Raw genomic sequence first — 17,479 nt, 5'->3', positions numbered from 1 at the left:
TTTTTTTTTCCCTTAACCCAAGAAAATGCACTTGACGGAGGCAGATTACTGTAACTGCCTGATAATTCAGCAAATAGTTTTACCAAAAACCATTCAAATAGAAAAGTAGTTCTAGACTAAATCGTGGTGAATCAGTTGTCTCACTATACAGTAATGAAACAAACCTGAGAAAAAAGGCTTATTTTTCTCTAATGAGTTCCATTACATTTATGCTTATGTTCAATGTAACCATATTTATAATCCTTTTATTCAGCATGAAATCTCCACTGTATCATGAGACTCTTCCACATCCTTTTATTTACTATTTTCTGATTTTTAAAATGACAGCGGCAATTACCGTTTATACTATGTGTTATTTGTATAAGCTGGTTTTTAAACACAACGAAAATTCATTTTCTACCTGAAAACTGTATCATAGAAAGTGTTTATTTGAAAATTATTTTCAAGTTTATATTCAACAGCTCAATAATGTTCAAACTAGGCTGGGCACGGTGGCTCACGCTTATAATCCCAGCACTTTGAGAGGCTGAGGCGGGTGGATCCTGAGGTTAGGAGTTCAAGACCAGTCTGGCCAAGATGGTGAAACCCTGTCTCTACTAAAAATACAAAAATTAGCTGGGCGTGGTGGCGGGTGCCTGTAATCCCAGCTACCTGGGAGGCTAAGGCAGATAACTGCTTGAACCCGGGAGGCAGAGGTTGCAGTGAGCCGAGATCACACCACTGCACTCCAGCCTGGGCAATAGAGTGAGAGTCTGTCTCAAAAAAAAAAAAAGTTCAAATCAAACACACAGAAATCTATAAACAAACTGGCATATAACAGTAATAGAATCAGGGCCATTTCACACAGGTAACAGGTTATACGTTTATATAGACCTGTTTTATCTATTTTTGACTTTTTTTTTTTTTTTTTTTTGAGACAGGGTCTTAATCTGTTGCCCAGGCTGGAGTGCTAGAGTGCAGTGGTGCCAGCATGGCTCACTGCAGCCTTGACTTCCCAGGCTCAAATGATCCTCCTACCTCAGACTCCTGAGTAGTTGGGACTACAGGAATGTGCCACTATACCCAGCTATTTATTTTTTAATTTTTTGGTAGAGACAGGGTTTTGCCACGTTGCCCAGGCTCATCCTGAACTCCTGGACTCAAATGATCTGCCCGTCTTGGCCTTCAAAAGTGCTGGGATTACAGGCCGGCCTTTTTTTTTTTTTTTTTTTTTAAGAGACAGGGTCTCCATCTTTCACCTAGGCTACCACGCTGGTGTGTAGTGGCCGTGATCATAGCTTACTGCAGCCTCAAACTCCTGAGCTCAAGCGATCCTACCACCTCAACCTCCCAAGTATCTGAGATTACAGGTGTACACCACCACGCCTGGCTAATTTTTAAAATTTTTTATAGAGATGGGGTCTCGCTGTGTTGCCCAAATTGGTCTAACTTCTGGTCTCAAGTGATCCTCCCACCTCAGCCTCCCAAAGCACTGGGATTACAGGTATGAGCCATGGCACCGAGCCTACAGCAGTTTTAGGTTTTAAGAAAACCTAAGCATAGCCTACTGGTTTTTATTATTGTTTCCTTTATTATATTGCAATCGGCAAAACTATTTGCATTCAGCCAAGTATCTGTCCAGTTTTAATAAAATAGTAGCCTAAATTTACAAAATAGACAAATTCAGCCGCAACTGTTGATTCTGAGAAAGTCTGTATTTCAAGAACACAAGAATGCAGGATCATGGGAAATGCATGCAAATCCTGGGAAGCAATATGAAATGCATGCTTCAACAACTACTGACCACTATGCATAATTGACGCCATCAATGAATCTGTAATTTAGCTTCTAATTTTTCATAATTTTGCATTTATGGTAGTATGCTTCAATAACTTTAAAGTTAAATTTAATGTAAATTACTAATAAAAACATCTGTTGTACAAATAACTTTAAAGGATTCTAAATAAATATCTACATCAAGAGATATCTATAGATTTACATATTAAATGAATATATTAGAATTAAAATGTTACCTAGTTTGCTTTTTTTTTTTTTTTTTTTGAGACAGAGTATTGCTCTGTCGCCCAGGATGGAGTGCAGCAACCTCCACCTCCCAAGTCAAGTAATTATCCTGCCTCAGCCTCCAGAGTAGCTGGGATTACAGGCGTGGACCACCACACCCAGCTAATTTTGTCTTTTTAGTAGAGACGGGGTTTCACCATGTTGGCCATGGTTGGTCTCGAACTCCTGACCTCAGGTGATCTGCCTGCTTTGGCCTCTCAAAGTGCTGGGATTATGGGCATTAGCCACCACGCCTGGCTGCACTCTTCTTAAAATGAATTAAGGTACATAAATTCTCACTTCCAACTTAGTAACATTAGTGAGTCATGTCTGAATATTTATTTTCTAAATATGATGCACTCTCTACTTCTAAAATGTCATGATATGGTATCCTTATAATTCTACTGATGACTATATAATATTAGTTGATGTTTAGAATCAACAGTTTCAAATGATCCTTTATACTGAAATAAGACACATTATTTTACTTCAATTGTAATTTTAGTTCCAGAGAAGGCAGTGCTGTCTCAAAGACCTGGACAAGATTTTCTTTTTCTTTTACTCCGGGAAGATCACTTAACAACAAATATTTGAGGTTTCTGCAAATAAAGAAAAAAGTCACTTCAATTTAGCCAAGAGCATTAAAAATAAACTCAATTTACTAGCTTAAAGAAACTTATATAGAAAATTAATCTATATCACCCTATGCTTTCAAAATGACTTTTAGAGCAGTAGCCTTAGAGATGAAATTCATGCCAGGAAGTAACACAGACTTTAGGTTATGTCAGTATTTCTAGCTGAATCATTCTAAATAAAAAATATATTTATAATGATGTAGATATCCTTTGCATGTGAAACATGAAATGTGAATCTCAACCTCAAAAGGGCAAAAACTGGGAAAATTCTTAAAAATACTCGAGTTTCTACTAAGATGAAGCTCTGAAGCCTCAAGTAATATAAGAGATGAACAATCTACTACTTGTGGTCCTAATGTTTAAAATTTCTCAAACTTCCTGTCATACTGAGGTTACTGGCAGATCCATTATATATTAAAGCAGAACTACATTCATTAGATTTATAATTTGAATGTTGGGATCTCTAACACAGAGATTTGATTAAACAAACTTCTATTCTTTTTTCATCACGCTGATAAGACTCAGAACCTTACAATTTTAGAGTTAAACATTCCTTGCTAGTATTATCTGTTTTTGCATTTGGAATTAGGTGAGTTGCTCCAGGCCATGGCATGGGTCTGGTTGGTGTCATAAGAGGATGTAGAACAGCTTTCCTAACCAGTGGATGCGTGCTTTTGATGATTATTATAGTGTCAGGCAGTGTTCTAGGCTCTAGACACAGAAAGGTGAATATTTCAAGGTTTTTTCCCCTCAAGTAACATAATTACAGGGTAAAATGCTAATAGGTATATACCAAATGTCCTGAAAATATCAAAAACATAGGGGAAATTGCTTTAAAAAAAAAGGAGAGAAAGCATAATCATTGAAGCTTACTGAGGGCTTACTGTGACAGGCACCATGTTAGGTGCTTAATGTAGATTTAATTTTTAAAAACATATAAAAAATTCAATAAAACATTAATGTATTAAGATTGATCATTTTAGCTCTTTTAAAGTATTACAGATGGAAGTGAGGTCATTTTTAAAAATTATCTTTTCAGAACTAAAATAGACACCAGCCCTCACAGTCAGTTAAATTCTAACTATTCACCTTAACAGCAAAGTTTCCACTTTGGCTTTGATCATCTACCTTAAATGACGCAAAGCAATGATGCCTTTGTCTGTGACATTCCCACAGGATATTATTTCCATTTCCAATATGCTTTTCTGTAAATTTTCAAGTTGACCAAGTCTCACCAAACAGTCATCCTCGATATAATGACACTTACACAGCCTTATTTTTTCAACATGCTGTAGGCCCTCTGGGGAGAAAAAGTACAGATTAAGAATCTGCTTTACCACTAAGATAACAAACTGTCCTGGTTTGCCCAGGACTGACATAGGATTGAAAGTCCTATGTCCTGGGAAACCTCTTAATCCCATGAAAACTGGAATGATTGCTCACCCTATTAGCCATATAAGGCCCCCATAGAAAGGGGCCATTCTACAGTCAGATGTCCACACACTGGAGGAAAGAAATGCCCACATAGGGCCAGGCCTGGTGACTCCCAGCACTTTGGGAGTCTGAGGCGGGTGAATCACCTGAGGTCAGGAATTTAAGACCAGCCTGGCAAACATGGCAAAACCCCGTCTCTACTAAAAATAGAAAAATCAGCCTGGCGTGGTAGTGCATGCCTGTAGTCCCAGCTACTTGGGAGGCTGAGGCAGGAGAATCACCTGAACCCAGGAGGTAGAGGTTGCGGTGAGCCAAGATCGCACCACTGCACTCTAGCCTTGGCGACTAGCCTTGGTGACAGAGTGAGACTCTGTCTCAAAAAAAAAAAAAAAAGAGGCCGGGTGCAGTGGCTCACGCCTGTAGTCCCAGTACTTTGGGAAGCCAAGGCGGGCAGATCACGAGGTCAAGAGATGGGAGACCATCCTGGCTAACACGGTGAAAACCCATTCTCTACTAAAAATACAAAAACAAAATTAGCCAGGCATGGTGGCGGGCGCCTGTAGTCCCAGCTACTCAGGAGGCTGAGGTGGGAGAATGGCATGAACCTGGGAGGCAGAGCTTGCAGTGAGCCGAGATCGTGCCACTGCACTCCAGCCTGGCCGACAGAGCAAGACTCTGTCTCAAAAAAAAAAAAAAGAAAGAAAAAAATGCCCACGTAAGCAGAAGCTGTGTGGATATAATTATTCCTGCATTACTGAGGGCTTCTCAATGACAGAAGTTTGACAAAGATAGTTTGACAAACAAGGCCCTGAATTTTAAGTCAATAAACCAAAGACTAGAGACATGTAGAAACAAGCTTAGTGAGAGGAGGAAGGAGAGAAAGGTGTCTGTAACCTCAATTTAATTTGAAAATAAATATCAAACCCAGGAAGAAATAAACTTGACTGTACTGAAATGGGCAAAAAGGACATACCTATGACTATAATTGTGAGTCAACTGCAACAAAATGGTCACTGCAAAATCACCTGCATTTCCTATTAGCAAAATGATAGGGTAGTTACCCATGTGATCAAATCCAATGCTCATGATACAAGAGTTGGTGGCGTCAATAGCCTGAATCTTGTATTTGTCCAGAGGGCCTGTTGGAAGGTGGTTGTAATCCATCTGCCACCTCTCCTGGCCATGGTAGCGCACCATGGCCCCACAGCGCAGCAACCACTCGGATGCCGCCCTGTCAGGGCCAACATCCCTGATGCGATCATAATCCACCCTGTTGGCAAGTGAAAAAAAGCAGTTTGCTTTTACAATAATAACTAGCTTGTTAACTATATTAACTGACATAAATAATACAGAACGCAACAAATTTTCATTTCAAGTGACTGAGGAAGAAGATAAATGTATTAGTGAGATCCATGCAAAAACCAAAACCAAAACAAAAAAAACGGTAGTCTATCTGCTGTTTTAGTTTTCTTTTTGTTTCCAAGTGAACACTGTCAATGCATATTATTTTTATATGAATTTATCAGACACAACTTTTCATTGATTCACATATAGTAGAGTGCTTGACACCAGAGATATTTAGTAACTATTCTACGAATGACTATACTTGGTTAGAATTTGTATTAATAACAAAAGATTAAAGAGAAAATAATTCTGAATCCCATATTCAAATTAATCTCATTAAGTGATATTTATTAATTTCTACATATGCTTTTTTCACAAGCCAGGGATCATAATGCTGTATTAAGTAATCAGAAGGAGGTTAGTTTCATCAGCTTCAAAATGCTATTTCTTTTTTTCTCTCTCTCTTTTTTTTTAGATGGATTCTCACACTCTAGCCCAGGCTGGAGTGCAGTGGCGCAATCTCGGCTCACTGCAAGCTCCACCTCCCGGGTTCACGTCACTCTCCTGCCTCAGGCTCCCGAGTAGCTGGGACTACAGGTGCCCACCACCACACCCGGCTAATTTTTGGTATTTAGTGGATACAGGGTTTCACGGTGTTAGCCAGGATGGTCTCGATCTCCTGACCTCATGATCTGCCCCCCTCGGCCTCCCAAAGTGCTGGGATTACAGGCGTGAGCCACCGTGCCTGGCTCAAAATGTTATTTCTAAGTGTGCCACCCACTAATTTTGTGAAAACCTGAGTTACTTTGATAGAATTCAAAAGGTTAACTACATTCCTTTAAAAAGCCATAAAATAAAATATTTTAAAATTATAATAAGTTTTCTGATTATAAAATAAATGTTTATTTTAGAAAACTTGAAATGTATCAAAAGGACAGACAAGTAAGAAAAATCACTGAAATCCTGCAACCCAAACAGCCACATTTAATATTTTGTAATCCATTTTTCTGATGTTTTTTCTATGTTTGTGTGGGTTTTGTTTGTAAACAAAATCAGGATCACACCACACAAATTGTTAAAATAACATTTGAAATACGAGAAATAGCCAAATGAGCTACTGGGAACTTATTTCACCATAACCATCTCCACATTTCTTCACTTTATTTAGAATCACTTACTTATTAAACACTGCATTCAACCAGCCCCAGAAGTATCTGGAATCACATGACCATGGGAGTTTCTTTATGCCACACAACTGCTGGGAAACTTTTCCAAACAGCATCATTTGATCTAGGCACACAAAACAGTACTTACATTAGATCATCATCAGAGTCCCATACATATAGCAACTTACTTCACAACCTCAGAGTCAATGCTCTTGTACTGATAAAGCTGATGACTCACTTGCCACTCAACACTTATTGTGCAAGTCACTCCTGTTTCTTGTTCTTGGGGTTATTTGTTTGCTGAAAAAAAAGTGAGGGGTTGGACTGGATGGTGTCTAAGGTTCCTTCCGGCTTGCACATTAAGTTCCACTGTTGAAACCTCAATTGGAGTCTGTCTGTCGTACTGCCTTCTAGTGTCCATTCAGGCGCTGTAGCTATGAATTTGCTGAAGCTGGCTCTACTCCCCATCTATATTTCCAGTATCAAAATGACACACTAAAATCACCGAAAGAGCAACGTGTCGAGGTTGAGATGCTTGCATCCAGGAAAGAAGAGGAGACATGAAAATAGATATACCTATGACAAGGCTGCAAGTGCCGTTACCAGAGCAGTGTAAACAAAAAAACTATTTAAGGGCAGCTGGGAAAGACTGAGCAAGTAACTTCACCTCTCTGACCTCTGGTTTTCTCATTTGTAAAATGAGATGATTTGCTTAGATTATTTCCAGTTGTCAAAATCTATAACCATAATTTGAGAACGTAATTCCTGGAGGAGGTTTCGATTTGATTTACCTCAATTCAAGTTTCCCTAGTAGTGTGCTAGGTGTGTGCAGGGGACTGGGTGCGGCGGGGATTGGGGGGATGGGGAGACAAAGATAAATGAAACATAGTGTTTGCTTTGAGCATCTGACAGTGTAATGCAGGATGGAGTGGGCTAAGACATGTTACCAAGTAGTTAAAATAAATGACAGAACTTGATAAATGCCTGAAAAGAGTTAAAATAAGGACAGAAAGGATTTCAACCAACAAAGGTCCAGGAAAAATTATGCCAGATTATATTAGCTGAAGTAGGAACATTTAAGGCATGTTATTTTCAGTTTCACTAGCACATGTGAGTCATGAGAAGAGGCAGACAACTTGCAGTCAGGTCATGAAGGGTTTTGCATGCTCAGCCAGGGAATTTGGACTGTATTCTGTAGGCAGCAGGGAGTCACCAAGGTTTTTGAACAAAGCACTGGCCTTTGGGAGGCCGAGGCAGGCTGATCACGAGGTCAGGATATCGAGACCATCCTGGCTAACATGGTGAAACCCCGTGTCTACGAAAAAAAAAAAAAAAAAAATTAGCTGGGCATGGTGGCACGCACCTGTAGTACCAGCTACTCAGAGGTTGAGGCAGGAGAATCGCTTGAACCCGGGAGGCGGAGGTTGCAGTGAGCTGAGACTGCACCACAGCGCACTCGAGTTTGGGCAACAGAGCGAGACTCCGTCTCAAAAATAAATAAATAAATAAATAAATAAATAAAAATAGAACAAAGCATTGGCATTGTTACAGTTGTGCTTCAAGAAATCTACTCAGACAGCAGCATCAAGATGAAGGGTCAACAGAATGGGACAGCCAGCCAGCAAGGGCTTCAATTACATGAGGCCATAGGAAAGGGCCTAGTTGAGGAAGGATGGGAATGACATTACAGAGTTGGTTCCATATGACTTAGTTAAGAGAGATGTAAAGGCATGGGCTACAGGAGTTGAAAATGACACCAAGTTTTGGCCCGGAGTCACTGGTAGTAGGATGGTGATGCCATTAAAAGAAATCACATCAGGAGGACAGGGTTATAGGCTCAGCTTTTTTTCTTTTAGTTTTTCATAATCTACATATTAAGTGTTAGCAGGATTTCTAAGTGCAGATGACGAAAAATCATTGGAATCAGAGGTCACAAAATGTTAGAGCTATAAGAAATTTAGATCACCTGGATGAAATCTCTCATATAGAGGTGAGGAAATTGAAGCCCTGATGTTAAGTAACTTCCTGACACCCTAAATCCTTTCTTGAACAAGGTGGGGTATTAATAAATTCTGTGTTTAAATGCTCAATGTTTCATGACTAATTGGTGGTAGTGTTGAAACTTGAACCCAGTTCTCTACCAGCCCAGGGTCCTTTCCTCAATCATTACAAGGTTCTAGAATTCAAGAGAAAGAAGAGGGCTAGACAGATGCCTGAGTGGGAAACACCTTAGAGCTGAGGAAGTGATTGAGGATGCTGAGGCTGTGGAATAGTGAGAGATGTGAACTGAAGACAGAACCAACTACCCTTTTCATCTCTTTTCTACCATAGCCATCTTCATTACTGCAAACCTCTGCTCCACTACCTCTTATCATGTTCTCAACCCTTTCCAGCTTTTTGTTAAACACTCTCTGCCTGTGCCCACCTCAAATAACTCTATTAGTTGTCAATCTTATTTACAAATAAGGGCTTTCCCAGCTTCTACTCAGGCTGTTTTCTCTTAAGCCTCCCTCCCCCATCACCATCAATCTGTGGAAATCTCACCCAATTTCAAGACCTTACTCAAATGCCATGTCCATTCATTCATTCGTTCACTCAAAAAATATTTATTGAATGTCTGCTATACTTACGGCAAAGGCAACAATGGTAAGACAAAACAAACAAGAACAAAGGAGAAAGAGACACACAGAAAGACAAGGTTCCTGACCTCATAGAATGTATAATTTAATAGAAACAGATGACATATAAAGAGATAAGTAACACCCAATGTGGTTGGCCAGTAGAGGTGTGAACAAATGCCATGAGAACCATGAGAAGAAGGCTTCACACCAGAGGTGTCTTTTGAAATGGGTCTTAATGATTAAGAGTTTTCAGTTAGTTTAAAAGCAGAAGCAGAATATGCAAAAAAAAAAAAAAAAAAAAAATCCAGTTAGAACGAAAACAGAGTATGAAAAGTAAAAGAAAGAGCAAGGATGACATCTTATTCATTTCAATTTTTCTCAGCATAATGCAAACGTTTAATAAATATTTGTTTATTAATAGTCTTCAATGGTTGACATGTTTCCATGGAGAAAGGTAAAACCAGTTAAACTGTTATTAAGCAGGTGAATTAGAGTGATCTTTGAAAACTGACTACTTTTGCTTGATTCATTTTGACCCATCTTATAATTTAGTGTAAATGAAAGGCCAAATTTACTTCAGCTGTAATCTCTAAAAACACAAGATATTAGATTTAAAATGTTTTAAACATAAAATTAAATTTATATTTGGCAATAGAGTTAACAAAACTGGTAGGTTTTACATTCTCAACTCCAACTTTGCTAATGATTTTGCAAATTCTTCCTACTTGAGTACAAGCAGTTGCCTTTGGGAACACTTTCTAAAGGGAAAGAGGAGACCTCTAGTGGTAAGTTAGTGAATCTAGCTCTAATAAATTAAAAGTACCCAGTTAAATGCAAATTAGAAAATAACCACTACTAAATTACTGCTGCCATAGATAATCCACCATGATTAAGTGGGTTTCGTACCAGGGATGCACAAATGGCTTACCATACACAAGTCAATAAACGTTATACGCCACATAAACACAATTAAAAACAAAAATCACATGATCATCTCCATAGATGCAGAAAAAGCATTTCACAAAATCCGGCATCCCTTTGTGATCAAAATCCTCAGCAGAATTGGCATACAAGGGAAATACCTCAAAGTAATAAAAGCCATATATGACAAACCCACAGCCAACATAATATGAACAGGGAAAGTTTAAAGCATTCACTTCAAGAACTGGAACAAGATAAGGATGCTGAGTCTCACCACCCCCCTTTCTTTTTTTTTTTTTTTTTGAGATAGTGTTTCACGCTTGTCGCCCAGACTGGAGTGCAATGGCACGACCTCAGCTGACTGCAACCTCTGCCTCCTGGCTTCAAGTAATTGTCATGCCTCAGCCTTCCAAGTAGCTGGGATTACAGACACCAACCACCACATCCGGCTAATTTTTTGTATTTTTAGTAGAGATGGGGTTTCACCATGTTGGCCAGGCTGGTCTTGAACTCCTGACCTCAGGTGATCCACTCCCCTTGGCCTCCCAAAGTGCTGGGATTACAGGTGTGAGCCACTACACCCAGCCTCATTCTCATCACTTCTATTCAACATAGTACTGGAAGTCCTAGCCAGAGCAATCAGAAAAGAGAAGAAAGACAAGGCATCCAAATGGGTAAAGAGGAAGTCAAACTGTTGCTATCTGCTAATGATATGATTGTGTACCTAGAAAACCCTAAAGACTCCTCCAAAAAGCTCCCAGAACCAATAAATGAATTCAGCAAAGTTTCAGAATACAAAATTAATGTACAAAATTAGTACCTTTCCTATATACCAACAGTGACCAAGCTGAGAATCAAATCAAGAAACTCAACCCCTTTTATAATAGCTGCAAAAATAAATAAATAATTAAATGCTTAGGAATATGCCTAACCAAGGAGGTGAAAGACCTCTAAAAGGAAAACTACAAAACACTGCTGAAAGAAATCACAGACGACACAAACAAATGGAAACACATCCCATGCTCATGGATGGGTAGAGTTAATATTGTGAAAATGATCATACTGCCAAAAGCAATCTACAAATTGCTTCAAGTTCATTGCAGATTCTGGATATTAGTCTTCCCATCAATACAATTCCCATAAAAATACCATCATTCTTCAGAGAACTAGAAAAAACAATCCTAAAATTCATACAGAACCAAAAAAGAGCCCACATAGCCAAAGCAAGACTAAGCAAAAAGATAAATCTGGAGGCATGACATTACCTGATTTCAAACTATACCATAAGGCCATAGTCACCAAAACAGCATGGTACTGGTATAAAAATAGGCACATACACCAATGGAACAGAATAGAGAACCCAGAAAGAAAACCAAATACTTATAGCCAACTTATCTTCAACAAAACAAACAAAAACATAAAGTGGGGAAATGACACCCTATTCAACACATGGTACTGGGATAATTGGCAAGCCACATGTAGGAGAATGAAACTGGATCCTTATCTCTCACCTTATACAAAAATCAACTGAAGACGGATCAAGGACTTAAATCTAAGACCTGCACCATGTGGAGCAGAGAGAAGCTGTCCCCACCAAGCCATGGCCACACTGCAGAACAGTGAGCAAATAAAGAAAATGTGTTTTGTTTTTAGCATGGTACTGGTATAAAAATAGGCATATAGACCAATGGAACAGAATAGAGAATCCAAAAATAAAGCCAAATACTTACAGTCAATTGATCTTCAACAAAACAAACAAAACATAAAGTGGGGAAATGACACCCTATTCAACACATGGTACTGGGATAATTGGCAAGCCACATGTAGGAGAATGAAACTGGATCCTTATCTCTCACCTTATACAAAATCAACTGAAGACGGATCAAGGACTTAAATCTAAGACCTGAAACTATAAAATTCTAGAAGATAACATCAGAAAAACCCTTCTTGACACTGGCTTAGGCAAGGGTTTCATGACCAAGAACCCAAAAGCAAATGCAATAAAAACAAAGATAAGTAGTTGGGACTTAATTAAACTAAAGAGCTTTTGCATGGCAAAAGGAACAGTCAGCAGAGTAAACAGACAACCCACAGAGTCAGAGAAAATCTTCACAATCTATACATCTGACAGAAGACTAACATCTAGAATCTACAATGAACTCAAACAGATTAGCAAGAAAAAACCAAACAATCCCATCAAAAAGTAGGCTAAGGACGTGAAGACAGTTCTCAAAAGAAGATATATGAATGGCCAACAAACATATGAAAACATGCTCAACATCACTAACGATCAAGAAAATGCAAATCAAAACCACAATGTGGTATCACCTTACTCCTACAAGAATGGCCATAATCAAAAAATTTAAAAAAAATAGATGTTGGTGTGGATATGGTGAAAAGGGAATACTTCTACACTGCTGATGGGAATGTAAACTAGCACAACCACTATGGAAAACATTGTGGAGATTCCTTAAATAACTAAAATTAGGACTACCATTTGATCCAGCAATTTCACTACTGGGTGGCTATCCAGAGGAAAGGAAGTCATTATACAAAAAAGATACTTGCACACGTTTATAGCAGCACAATCTGCAATTGCAAAAATGTGGAACCAACCCAAATGCCCATCAATCAATGAGCGGATAAAGAAGCTGTGGTATATATATGATGGAACACTACTTAGCCATAAAAAGTAATGAATTAATGGCATTCACAGTAACCTGAATAGGATTATTATTATTATTATTTTTTTGTGTGTGTGAGACAGAGTCTTGCGCTCTGAAGTGCAGTGGCTCAATCTCAGCTCACTGTAACCTCCGCCTCCCAGGTTCAAGTGATTCCCCTGCCTCAGCCTCCCAAGTAGCTGGGATTACAGGCACATGCCACCATGCCTGTTTAATTTTTTGTATTTTAGTAGAGATACGGTTTCACCATGTTGACCAAGATGGTCTCAATCTCCTGACCTCGTGATCCGCCTGCCTTAGCTGCCCAAAGTGCTGGGATTATAGGCGTGAGCCACCGTGCCTGGCCTGGAGTTTACTATTCTAAGTGAAGTAACTCAGGAATGGAAAACCAAACATCGTATGTTCTTACTCAAAAGTGGGAGCTAAGCTGTGAGGATGCAAAGGCATAAGAATGACATAATAGGCCGGGTGCCGTGGCTAACACAGTGAAACCCTGTCTCTACTAAAAATACAAAAAATTAGCCGGGCGTGATGGCGGGCACCTGCAGTCCCAGCTACTCGGGAGGCTGAGGCAGGAGAATGGCATGAACCCGGGAGGCAGAGCTTAAAGTGAGCAGAGATCGAGCCACTGCACTCCAGCCTGGGTGACACAGCAAGACTCTGTCTCAAAAAAATAAATAAGCAAATAAAAAAGAACGACACAATAAGCTAGATGTGTTGGCTCACACCTGTAATCCCAACACTTTGGGAGGCTGAGGCGGGTGGATCACTACAGGTCAGGAGTTCGAGACCAGCCTGGCCAACATGGCGAAATCGCATCTGTACCAAAAATATAAAAGTTTGTGGGGCGTGGTGGCATGTGCCTATAGTCCCAGCTACTCAGGAGGCTGAGGCAGGAGAATTGCTTGAGACCAGGAGGCAGAGGCCACAGTGAACTGAGATTGTGCCACTGCACTCCAGACTGGGCAACACAGCATGACCCTGTCTCAAAAAATAAAAATAAACACGCACTTACCATATGACCCAGCAATTGTACTCTTGTGCATTTATCCTAGAGAAACAAAAACAGGTTCACACAAAAGTCTGTACGCTCGTGTTCACAGCTGCTTGATTCACAATAGCTAAAAACTAGAAACAACTCAAATGTCCTCGAATGAGTAAACAGTTGAATACACCTGTATTAGTCCATTTTCACACTGCTGATAAAGACATACCCAAGACTGAGAAGAAAAAGAGGTTTTAATGGACTTACAGTTCCACGTGGCTGGGGAGGCCTCACAATCATGGTGGAAGGCAAGGAGGAGTAAGTCACATTTTACACGGATGGCAGCAGGCAAAGAAAGAACTTGTGCAGGGAAACTTTTAAAAACCATCAGATCTTGTGAGGCTCATTCACTATCTGGAGAACAGCACAGGAAGAACCCGCCTCCATAATTCAATCACCTCCCATCCAGTTCCTCCCACAACACATGGGAATTATGAGTCACAATTCAAGATGAGATTTGGGTGGGGACACAGCCAAACCATATTAATACTGTAGTACATCTACATTATGGAATGACAGTAATAAAAAGGAACTACTGATACATGTAACAGTTTGGATGTATCTCAAGGGATTATGCTGAATGAAAGAGTCAATCTCCAAAAGTTACATACTGTATAATTACAATAATTACATTTATGTAACGTTCTTGATATAACAAAATTTTGGAAACAGAGAGTAGATTGGGTGGGGCTGCAAAGGGAAGTTGTGGTTATAAAAGGGCAACTGGAGGGACCCTTGTGATGATGGACCTGGGCTGTACCTTGACTGTAGTGGTGGATACAAGAATCCACACACCTGATAACAATATATAACTAAATATACACAGAGAACACTAATACAAAATGAGGAATCTGAATGAGATCAATGGATTGTGTGAATGTCAATTACCTGGCTGTGATATTGTACTAGTTTTGCAAGATGCTACCACTAGGAAGACTGGGTACAGGGTACACAGAATCTCTATTCTTACAGTTGCATGGGAATCCATAATTACCTCACAAAGTTGAATAAACATCTCTTTTTTTCATCTGTGATGGAACAAGCAGGCAATATTCTACATTGTTTAAACAAATAAAGCAAACTATGTACCACTGTTCTGGTAGTAAAACCCTTTAACCATAATAAATGCCATCACGTAGCAAATGCTTCGCTGTGCTAAACACCTTATCTCGTGTAATCCGCTCAACGGCCCTAAGATTAGGGAGACACTGCTATCACTCCTAGTTCACAGAGGATGGTCGGAGGCAAAGAGGTGAAGTGATTTCCTGGAGCCACCTGACCAAAGACTGGAACCAAGATTCTAAGAGGCACACGAAGTCCTTCTGGTAATAAATTTGTGTCATTCTATTATGTTCAGCTGTGCTAACCCTAAAAATTAAAAACTGCCATCAAGCATACAGAATGGGCGTTAGTAACACCCGTGTCAGCACGGTGATAGTGAATCACATAATTTTAAGGAGTTAGAAGGTCCTTCAGCGATTACGCAGCCCACTACCCTCATTTTTACAGAATGGGAATCAGGTGAAGTGACCTGTACAGGTGAGTCGCTGCTCAGAGCCCGCACAGCACATTTAAAACTGTATTTCGGTTCAGTACTCGAGAAAAGGACACAGACTGATAAATGGTGGCAAAGACCAAGCTGTCTGGTTCATCCGGTACCCAATGCCGGGTCCAGTACAGAGCAGGCGCTCGATATTTACAAGACGAATCAATGAATGAATAGCACCGCCAGGAGCCTCATAAAAGAAGTCCAGAAGACTACGGGCTGTCAGCCTTCGCTGTGACAAAGAGCTTCCGTGAGGACCGAGGACTAAGGACAGACAGGAAGCGCCCTTCCAGTGGACGCTCGACTCGGCTGGGGCCGGGACGGAGACGGTGGGTGCCCAGGCCCTTGGCCTCCCGCGGGCCTGAGCGGGGGCGGGGCGAGGCGAGGGCGGGGCCGAAGCCGAGCCGGGAGAAAGAAGCCGCTGGGCCCGCCCAAACAAGCATTTTCACCGTAATCCCGCCCAAAGTTTCTCCCGCGGCCCCATGTCCTCATGGCGGTGAAGGTCGAAGACGCGCGACCTAAAGGGCCAGGTTTCCGGTCAGCCCAGCGTTGGCGAAGGGCGAGGGCGGAACACAACCACCACCCTAGTACCGCCCGGTTAGGGGCCTAGCTCTTCTACTCACAGCGTCGGAGGAAGGGAGCGAGCCAGCGTCCGCGCGTCTGCGGCGCCCTGGCCTGCCCTTCGCCCTCCGCCCTCCGCCGCGCGCGCCCATTGGCCACCGCAGCCTCTCCCACGTGGGGCGAAGGTGCGCACTTCATTGGCCCTCGCGTGAGGGGCGGGGCTAGAGGACGCCGGTCCCCGGCCGTGGGGGGTCAAGCGGCGGCTTCTGAGCGCCGAGGAAAGGGAGCGTGCGTAGGGGATGGTGCCGGCGCTGCGTTATTTGGTTGGTGCCTGCGGACGGGCCCGCGGGGGTTTCGCCGGGGGCTTCCCTGGGGCTTGCGGGTCGGCGTCTGGGAGGCCCCGACCGCTGTGTGGAGGTGGCCGCAGCGCCAGCACCAGGTGAGTGACCGCTGGTTCTCCCCGTCGCCTGCACTGCTGCCTCTCGCAGAGGCATCTGGTGGTGGACCTGTGCCCCTGTTCCTATTTCCCTGTCCCGGGGTGAGAGCAGGTTGGGGTCTTGTGGCGCTCCAACCTCGGATCCCAGGAGCTACCAACCTGCAGGTTCATTCGTTGTATTTACGGGCTGGGGGAAAGGCAGTGTATAGAGTAGAGGTCAAGAGTAGCTCTGGCTTTGAGCAACCCGTTCACTTTCTGCTGAACTCTGGGCTACTTAACCTCCTTAAGGGCTCAGTTGTGAATGGGACCTTAGTCTCTCCTGTAGGTGGTCGTTTGAAGGATAAAAGGACCGAGCACACAGTGTAAGCAATCAAATATGCTGTTTATTAGCTGGCGTCTTTGGCGTTGCTTGGAAGATCTGAATACAGCCTTAAATCAGTTCCTGGCACACCCCGCATAGAGTTTCCCCCATCGGAAGCAGCTCTTATGCTAATCAAAGCCCGCAGAATTCAATGTCCTGTGTGATTTATTGTTTGGACGTGACTTTCGAAACCGCTGTCTTTGCCCTCTGTAGAACAAACAGTTTGTCTGAAGGCTGTAAGGCTTGGAGAGGTTTTGGCTATTTTGAGGACTAGAAGGTGGGCCATATGAGTGTGACTGAAGCTTAGTGAAAGACAGATGGTGTGGAATGACCCGGGAGAAGGACTACAGCGAGGTTTTTATTTTATTTTAACCACACGTTAACTTTTATTCTAAGAGCCACGGGAAGCTGTTTAAAAGGGTTTTAAGAAGAGGCTACACTTTGGGAGGACGAGGCGGGCGGATCTCCTGAGGTCAGAAGTTGGAGACCAGCCTAACCAACATGGCAAAACCCCGTCTCTGCTAAAATATTTAAAAAATTAGCCTGGCGTGGTGGTGGGCGCCTGTAATCCCAATTACTTGGGAGCCTTAGGCAGGAGAATCGCTTGAACCTGGGAGGCGGAGATTGCAGTGAGCCGAGATCGCGCCATTGCACTCCAGCCTGGGCAACAGAGCGAGACTCTGTC

The 17,479-nt window shown here is 41.7% G+C and overlaps 2 protein-coding genes across 6 annotated transcripts in view; one reads left to right on the top strand and one right to left on the bottom strand.

Moving 5' to 3' along the window:
- Nucleotides 1-1,192: 1,192 nt before the first annotated feature.
- Nucleotides 1,193-16,209, bottom strand: DMAC2L (distal membrane arm assembly component 2 like). Of its 5 annotated transcripts, XM_017849504.1 has the most exons (6): nt 16,060-16,107; nt 13,861-13,896; nt 6,632-6,743; nt 5,171-5,379; nt 3,804-3,975; nt 2,511-2,639 (listed from the first exon to the last, which is right to left on the bottom strand). In XM_017849504.1, exons 2-6 carry the CDS (start codon nt 13,889-13,891, stop codon nt 2,525-2,527), a joined length of 639 nt encoding a protein of 212 aa, XP_017704993.1. In that variant the 5' UTR covers nt 13,892-13,896; nt 16,060-16,107; the 3' UTR covers nt 2,511-2,524. The 5 variants fall into 5 exon arrangements, with proteins under 5 accessions (XP_017704992.1, XP_017704993.1, XP_017704991.1 ...); XM_017849503.1 differs by lacking the exon at nt 13,861-13,896 and having other exon boundaries at nt 1,193-2,639; nt 15,422-16,112; XM_017849502.1 differs by lacking the exon at nt 13,861-13,896 and having other exon boundaries at nt 2,523-2,639; nt 16,060-16,209.
- Nucleotides 16,210-16,217: 8 nt separating this feature from the next.
- Nucleotides 16,218-17,479, top strand: part of L2HGDH (L-2-hydroxyglutarate dehydrogenase) — a 67,322-nt gene continuing 66,060 nt past the window's right edge. Inside the window, 1 exon segment of the mRNA XM_017849501.1 lies at nt 16,218-16,436. Coding sequence (XP_017704990.1) covers nt 16,297-16,436 — 140 coding nt within the window. The 5' untranslated portion in view covers nt 16,218-16,296.

This window comes from Rhinopithecus bieti, unplaced genomic scaffold (genome assembly GCF_001698545.2).
Source record: "Rhinopithecus bieti isolate Rb0 unplaced genomic scaffold, ASM169854v2 scaffold_29928, whole genome shotgun sequence".
NCBI lineage: Eukaryota > Metazoa > Chordata > Mammalia > Primates > Cercopithecidae > Rhinopithecus > Rhinopithecus bieti.
Note: the sequence above shows the minus strand (reverse complement) of the source record. Positions and strands in the feature narration are given on the sequence as shown.